The following is an 8,845-nucleotide window of genomic DNA, read 5'->3' as shown; positions in this document are numbered from 1 at the left end:
ATGTTTCCTTCTAGCCCAGCCTCACTTTATTAAGGCAATATTGACTGTAAACCCTATGCATAAAGTGCCCAGTGTTGCACTGTTTGTATTTGAGAGGAGCGAGCAGTGCCCCAATAAGCTGACTTCAAGTTATGTAATACACGCTTGGAAAATTGCATTTTATTGGCATCATGGCTTTTCTATATTTGAAAATGGAATTTAAAGTTATTTTCCTCAGCAATCGTGGTGATGCCATTCAAATCATAAGCAGAAGCAGTGAGCCATCTGACTTACAGAATCTCAGGATTCAAATGAACCTATGAATTGCTGAGGGAAATCTTGAGACTGAAACATTTTTAGTATCTTCTAAATATCTGTTTAACAGAACTTGTCTTCATTGTGCACCCACAGCCTTAAACTGTAGGCAAACATTACCAACCAGTCTTAACATCTCTGTGTTCAAACAGTTTCCTTGGCTGCAAGTATTGCCTTAGTGAAAAAATACAGCTTTTACTTTGCAGAGGGTTAGATCAGATTAATGGTCCTTTCCAGTCACAAAATCCATAGGGCTGTTCTCCGTTGTTTGTCTTTGCAGAAATTTTGGTAGAGTTTCCCTCAGTCAGGACTGGCTTTTTTCACACATGACTGAAATGTTGCAGCAGTGAGGGAGAGGACACTCTGAAGCTGATCCAGGGGTGAGAGTTGTGCATCAGCAGCAAATCTGGCACGTGTGGATGTGACGGATCCAAAGGTTTTTTCTCTAGGACACCCCACGTGAATGGGCAAATTCCCTTCAGGGAATTCCCTCTACAAGGGACGTGGATCTCCCAACAGAGTCAGCAGAGGAGCCAAAGCCTTGGGTGTAAATACAAGGGCTTAGTTTACTGCGGTTGCAAGCCTGCGCTGTGGGCTCGTCATTTGACCGCTTGCTCTGACCGGTGTCTGGATCAGTGCCGCAAGTTGACTGACTCGAGGTTTCCAGGCTGCGGTGCCTTTTTGTTGGGCTTCGCCCTCTCCCTTTTCCAGGGACGGGTTTGTCCCCTCCCTTTCTCCGCCTTCCTTCCAGCGGGCTCTTTTCCTTACTAGAGACACTCTAGAGCATGCTCTCCGGTTGGACCGTGAGCTCTCCTCCCCTTCACTCTCGGCGCTGTCCGCCCGCCTCCCCTTAGACTCCCGATCGCGTATGTCCGCGTGTGTTAGGCACCCTTCGCTCCGCCCCTTGCTCGTGTCCCCGGCGCCATTTCGCGGCGCATATGGCGGGGGCCTTTCCCCGACATCTCCAGGGCCCGCGGTGTCGGGTGCGCCCCGTGGCTCCGTGGCATCGGTACGCCCCGGCGGCAAAGTGTGTTCCGCGGCCAAACCTGCATTAGGACCGGGCAGGCGGGACGGCGACTTGGGTCGGCCGTCATCATTAGATGGCTCGTTAAAATCGGTGGGGTAATCAATACACGTGGTCTGAGTGGCAGCTCCTACCCCCACCCGTGGTGTAACCCTTAAACAGCTTTGAGCTGCCTTGCAAACTTTCTGCTCGTGAAGCGCTTTTCTCAGCGCTTGCGTAACTCTCACCCAGCTTTTAAGGCACTTGCTGGACTTAATGCGCAAGACGTCATTTGTGAGCGCCTCGGAACACCTATCCCAGCAATCTGGGAGAATAATATCTACGGGATCATCGGTAACACGATTCTAACAATCTGACAACCACGCATTCAAAATTCCTGGATTTTTTGCAGTCTATACCGCTCTGCTTATGCAGCTGCGAATCTACCTTGCTGATCGACTGCATCTCGGCGGTACGGGAGCGTCCTCCCCGCTGGAGTCGGTCCTGCCGCTCCAGCCGTCACTCAGCGTCCGGCGAGACTCCTGAACTCCGGCCGCTCGAACCCGCGTGTATCGGGGAGCGGTCCCGGGTTTCGGCAGCACTTGTCGCCTCGGGGTGAGGCGTAGCGACCCGGTTCGTGGGTGACACGACGGCTGAACTTACAGGCCTGTCTGGCAAATCACGCGCTAACACCAATCTGGTGGACGGTGAAAAAGCCGTTATTTCCGGTGAGCTAGGTTTTTATATCACCGGGATATGATGACGTAATCACCGTAGTATTATGGGTTATAGAACATTGTAGAAGGAGGGGCCCTATCTTCGCGTACAACGCGAGATCTTCCGATCGGCTTTCCCTGTCTATCCACAGCACCCTTTCCATAATGAAGTGAACTGAACCCTGGATTTTATGTTTGCACTACACAGCTATCTATGCTGTAATTTACTTTCATTTAATTAAATGACCAGAACTTCCTAAGAACACAGTTAGGAACCTACACATTTACAAAGATGGAAACAAGGAGAAACAAAGACTAATTCCAACACCTGCAAATTGTGTGCATCTCCACACCACCTGCTTGAAATCTCAATGATATCATCAGCATGGCAATCACTTTGATATGCCCCTCTCACCAATTAGAACTTTATCAGAAGTTTATCAAAGTCACTTAGATTTAGAAAGCTCAACACAAAAAATAAAGAGGGTCTTATGCTACATCCTGAAGGTAAAGTTTGTATAAATTGGGCCTGTCAGCAGAGGCTGATCTCACCTGTCAAAGTGACACACAGGACACAGAAAACAAGCCTCAGGACAGAGAAGTATTGAATGTTACAGACCAGAATGGAGATGCTTGAATTGCAAATGAGAAGCCAGAGTGGCCAGCAGAAAACAGTCAGAGCTATGTAAGCCTCATGTGCTTCATCCCACTAATTAAACCATCAGCCTCATTTTATTTCTGGCTGGTGCCCACATAAGCCCCTCAATCTGGCCCCATTTAGGAAAAGGATTGTAATCCAGTTTGGGATGGAGGTGGAATAGAGTATGCACTGAGAACCCACAATAGCTCATAACTGCTCTAATCCCCAGGCTAGACAAGTAAAGGCTCTCTTGCCACAGATATTGCTGGAGACGTGAGCCATGGGAATTCGAGAGCACATCTAGGCAGGGAATTCATTATGGAGCAGCTGACACGCTCCTGCACCGAGAGATCACACTTCACACACAGCCCCAGCTCCATCTCTGAAGTCACCCTCAGCAGCCAATTCCACCTGCAGGAATTCTGTGCTGCAGGAGCACTGCCAGCTTCCCCTCCCGTAGCCTGGCTCCAGGAGCACTCAACATTTACCTCTCAGCCTCCTGACAGTGTTACAAAGCTGAGCATCACACCTCCAAATGACATTGCTCCTTAAAATTCACCACTGCTCCCTCTGCTGAGCTCTTCCCTCTTCATAGACAGGCTGGACTAGAAAGCAATGTCTGGATAATCAACCCAGAGCTCCAGGCTGAGGTGCTGCAAAAAGTCATGCTGCTGCACCATGCCTTATGTCTGACTGCTATCAAAATGTGTCTGCTGAGAGGGCCAAAACAGTATCAAAATTGGTTTTCTTGGAAAAGGCCATTACCAGCCATTAAGGAAACCCAGTTTCTGTATCTGTCTCACACCTGTAACCATACTGAGTGAGCTCAAAGGGAAAAACCAATTGTTAAATCATGACAGAGCAGCACTATCACTACTTTGAGTTGAAATTAGTTCTCCCAGAAAGGCTGTTTGAAGATTAATGTTTTCACAGTACTCTGCAAATGCAAGGACTTACAGGTTACACATTCTGATAAAAATACTCACAAGGTTCCTCATGTGTTTCAGCATTATTGTCAGACGGCTGTTCTCATAGGATATGACCAATTGTACTCCAGGATTGTGACCAGCTGACTGAGGACCTAAAAAAGGCCAGACAGCTTGATTTTTTTTAGTTAACAACTTAGAGGAAGCAGATCTGTAAAATATTGAAATACATGTTAGCTAACATATTAAAACCTGCTCCATGCTTAAATCAGGGATGAAATTAAAAAACACAGATAAGGAGTGTGATGGAAGAAAGTGGTCTGACATGCAGTGCTCATTTTCCTTCCTGTTTGTTAACTGCCAGTGAGATTTTCTGTTTACTAATTGCCATCAGTCTGAAATTCAGTGGCAAATTAATGCTTGAGTGACAAATAATTGGGGTGTTTTTTTTTTGGCAGTCACTGATGACACTATTCACTATTGTTGCAGTTCTGTCTGGTCAAAAACACTGGATTTTATTTTTTTTTTCCTCCAGTTTCCAAGAGAAAGGGAAAAATAACAAAGGGAAAAAAGAGCAAGTTTCCTGACCAGCTCCAAAACAAGTTAGAGAAACAACATCACATATAAATTCCCTCTTCCTCTTTCTCTACTTTATGTATTCCAAGTTGGTTTTCATGCAACCCATTGCTTTCATAGATTTTTCTACTAAGATGCACTTTAGGAGTCTGATACAATTCCCACTGAAAAAAAGCTATTTTTCATTTTCCAAGCAAGAAGAATCAGTCTCATAACGTGGAAGAAATGACTAAGCAAATCCTGCTCCATCTTTCTGCTGGAGGCACTGAGGCAGCTGTCTTCAGTGCCAGAAAGGTGTGTCCTTGAAGCTGGTAATGTGGTTTACCTGCCCTGCAGAGACAGCAGGGAATCACAGCAGGGAAAAGATGCCTTTTACCACTGTAAATCAGGTAATGGTGAGCAAAACCTCTCCTCAATATCCATCTGACCTCCTTATTTTGTGGTGTTTCACCTGAGCAGGGGATGAGGAGCTGGGCTTGAGCCATTTTGCACCACCTGGTCAGCGAGGACAGCCCAGACACTGCCCGTGTGAAGTTGCCTGGTTTTATTCAGGCAAATAGGGCTACATTTAACTAGACCAAAGCTGTATTACAACCACAATTTACCCAAAAAAGTAAGAACTCAATCCTGCAAGGCTTACAACACAACAAGGATGTCTCATGAGCTGGGCTCTGCTCTCCCTGCTCCCTGTTAAAACAGAGACCTGAGACAGAGAAGTGCTGCTCTCCATCCTGCACCTTGGGATCTGTCACTGACACAGCAGCCCTGAACCTGCTGCAGGGTGACATAACAACACAAGACAAGACAATAGAGTGGTAATTAATTCTTTAAATAGAAACACATCTTCTGAGAAGCAGAGGCAGTGGGAAAGGATGATGAGAACGTAAGAAGAGCCACCACGCGCCAGGGTCATGCACTGCCACAGGAGGCTTTTCAGGGAGTACCAGGACTGTTCCCCTGGGTAGCAGGAGGGTTCCCGCCTGTCCCTTTCATCCTCAGCTGGCACCTGGGCACTCCCTGTCCTGCTCTTGTCCTCTCCTCCCCACATGTGCCCCAGAGCTCTTACAGCCAGGGCGGTGGCAGCAAGAAATGCAACTCCCTCTGCTCAGCCTTTGCTCTGTGGCTCAGCACAGGAGGCAGCATGAGGCTGTTCTAATGAATAAGCCACACTGGGTGTATTTTTCTGAAGAAACCAAATGTGTAACCTCTGGAGCGAACAGAGACTAAAATAACTGCTCAGCAGACACAATGACAGTGGTGTCATGTACTACTGACAGCCAGAGAGCCGCTGTAATTGCCATTTATCCTGAGGAAGGGAACTCGAATGAATTAGAAATAACACAGTGTGTACATGCAGCTGCCATAATATAATTTTTCCAGGCAGCCTGGATACCAGCACTGCTGAGTTTATGATGCTTGGAATGGAATTTCAGAATATGAATCCATCTCCAATGCCTCCCCTGTAGAGAGTACAAAAATACATTTTTAATCACATCCTAACTAGAGAAGGGCCCGAGACATTCTTGAAGAATTGAAATTTGTGTTCTGAAAAAAAGGTGTTCTGAACTCCTTACTGCAGTGGAAAACTTGAATTTTTGTTTTTGTTGTGTATATAAATATGCATATATTATACATGTCAATCCTTCATTAAATTTTAAAATACAGGGAACTGAAAAAAAAAATAAAAGAGAGGGATTCACAAGCAGCTATAAGAATGTGAATGGTTTTCAAAGCATTAGAGAGAACAGGAGGCAATTTCAGGAATAAAAATAATGAAAGTTGGCATATTCCCTATGCAACAAAAAATCACTTACAGACAAAAAAGGGAGCAGTTGCAACTAAGTCTCAAAGACATTCAGAGCCATAAAAATGTATAAATAAAAGTTCAGTGAAGTTTTCCATGGAGTTGTACACCTTTAGTTTCTTCTCATAACCTTTATTCTTTCTCAAATTTCCAAGTTCCAAAAATAAAAAAAAAATAAATAAAATAAATAAAATAAAATAAAATAAAATGAAATAAAATAAATCAAAGCCCATCCTGGAGAATGTAGAGGGAAAATTGGCAAAGCCTGTTTTGTAATTACCTTCTTCAAATTAATTTCATAGCATTGCTAAAAATGAGTAGGCATTTTCAGTGACATCAGAACATTTATTCTGCTGAAATTTCATCCTTCTGAGCAGCTTTTGTTACAAATTCTGGTTTCATAGATCCCCTCTTTTCTAGAGAAAGGAAATTGAAAGAAAATGAGAAGTTCATAAAGGTAGGCTGATAGACTGATACTACAATATTAAATGCTTTTTATTATTGCACTCTTTGCTACAGTTTTTCTATATAGAAACAGCATTTTAAAGTTGACAGAATTTAATTCTACAGAACAAAACAATGTATTGCAAAATCATATCTCATAAGGGATTGATCTGGTGGAATAAATCTTGAAACTGAAAGTCATTTAACTGTTCCATCTTTTTCATCATTCTTTGTTGTTCCTTATTATTTGTTCATGCTCAATATTTGTGAAAAAGTGATTTTTTTCCAATCCAGAATTTCTAGTGTTATATCTGTTTCTGTGAGCACTTACATCTATGGCCAAAATTTCTTCTATTTTCTGGTACTGCAGATATAAAGACATAAACTACACGCCCAATAAGCCATCTTCACTATAGCAACCCTGGATTGTGTAACATTTTTAATAAAATTACTCCTACTTTCAATAAAGAAATAATCACTTTTTCAACCAAATTTCATGTAAAGACAGCTACTTGTTCATTGAATGGTCTCCAGCAGGAAATAGGCACTAAAGGGTTGGATTGGTGTTGGATGGATCTCAGTAGCAGCTGTGGGGTGAAAAGAGAATGACCCAAAGGTAATGCAGCTCTCTTTGAAGAACGGAGGGAGCACAGAAAATGCTCTCTGTGCTCCATCTTTCTCTCTATTCAACTGCATTGGTTTCTCTGGGATATTTATTATCATATCCAGATACATAGAGAAAGGAACCTCCCAAATCAGAGGGCAGTAAGTATGCAAAATCTTCATTTGTCATCACAAGAGTAATCTGAAGATGCCTATTTTTACACAGTTTTTTCTCCTTGAAACCATATCAATGCATAGTTCTTTATGACATTTTAAAACCAAGACAATGAGAGCAATCATGGTCAGTCAGCAGTGAATCTATAAAGCCACAAATGAGTATTTACAAAAGGGTGTGTTTGACCCATGTGGCACTGCAATTCCCACCAGCTATGATGAACAACAGCAAAATCTTATGCTTACAATGAAAACATCTAATATGTGCAAGAATAATGCTTGAATGTTTACACCTTTTTTTTTAAGGTGTAGTATTTACAGTAGTTCTTGCAATTAAACTTTGTTTCTGTTGAAACTCTAATTAAAAGTTATGTTTACAGAAAACAGCAAGGATGGTAGGCATTTGTAATAATCTCTGATAAATGTTAGGAAATAATCACTATTATAGTTTGAAAGTAAACCAAAATCACATGCATTCCTTTGACCTTTGTAATAAATACTGGGAGAGAGGAATAGCATTTCTTTATTCTTTAATGCTGCAACACCCAGCCTACATCCCTGGTCAGTCCTGAAATATCTTCTGCACTAGCTATAAGAAATTTATTCCTCCAGTGTCCTGATCTTCTCTTTGTTCATGTATCTATATAAGGGATTGAAAGATATATGCACAAGCAAAGCCTGAAGGCTGAATTTACAAGGTTTCAGTAGCAATGAAAAAAAAAATCTAGATATAATGTCCCAATGTCTTTGCTGATCTTCCTTACTAGATTCCTTATAATCAATGGTTCATTTGGTGTGAAATTACAAAAGTGAATATAATTTTGGTTAAAACTGCGAAGGAAAGTAAGAATTTGCTTGCTATCTCAGCTGGAGCACTGTGCTGCCTTTGACATCTTGACCATCCCTGGTAAAGTACTTGAAAAGTACATGAAGAAAGTGAAAAAAAAAACCAAATTATTTCCAGTCACCGCAGACCTGAATTATTTTTAAAGTGGTGATTGACTGATGGAAGTCTCTGTACTCTCCTGAGTGATCCAGAAATAAATCAATTAAACAACTCCATTTTGTCTTTTTTCCCCATTTTTTATTTAGGCCATCGTATCAAAGCTGGTATTTCAGTAAGCATTGAGGCACTTCAGCACTGGAGACCTTGGTGTTCAGATGCTGATTGTTCCATAGTTTATTCCACTTCATAAAAGTGTGAGTAACAGGGAATTCCTCGACAGATTTTCGTCCCATACATCCTCTGACAAAACCTGAATGTTTTCCAGAATGTCAATACAAAACTTGGTGTCCTCAGCTTTCACAAGTTTCATAAAATCTGTGGCAAACTGCCTTTGGTCTGTCACATTTCGAGTCTCACTCAGGCTTGCTGACAGCTACACGGAAGCTGGCAACTTCGAAGCAGTTTGCCTGGGGAAGAATTCCTGTAAAACGAGTGGGAAATGGAGTCAGGGTGTAAGTCCAGCCTGATTTCCAAGGGCTGTCCCAGTGATTTGAAGGCTGATACTGGTGTGCCTCAAAGCAGGACATGGACAGCTGCTCTTGCCCAGGCTGGTTTTGAGGACAGAGAAGTTCCCAGCAGGAAAGTGGGAGCTTGGGTGGCCTCCCAGCACTTTGGGGTGGCATCCCACAGCTCTCAACATCCACCATCACCCTGTGCCG

The 8,845-nt window shown here is 42.9% G+C and overlaps 1 protein-coding gene across 1 annotated transcript; it reads right to left on the bottom strand.

Annotated features, from left to right (window-relative positions):
• Positions 1-8,281: 8,281 nt before the first annotated feature.
• LOC131586094 (F-actin-capping protein subunit alpha-3-like) lies at positions 8,282-8,826 on the bottom strand. Its single transcript, XM_058852834.1, is given in 4 exon segments — positions 8,282-8,397; positions 8,400-8,548; positions 8,550-8,724; positions 8,727-8,826. Coding segments are annotated over 4 exon segments (540 nt in total).
• Positions 8,827-8,845: the final 19 nt, after the last annotated feature.

The sequence above is a fragment of the Poecile atricapillus genome, chromosome 18 (assembly GCF_030490865.1).
Source record: "Poecile atricapillus isolate bPoeAtr1 chromosome 18, bPoeAtr1.hap1, whole genome shotgun sequence".
Lineage (NCBI taxonomy): Eukaryota > Metazoa > Chordata > Aves > Passeriformes > Paridae > Poecile > Poecile atricapillus.
The sequence above is the reverse complement of the archived record's forward strand: the minus strand, read 5'-3'. Positions and strand labels throughout refer to the sequence as shown.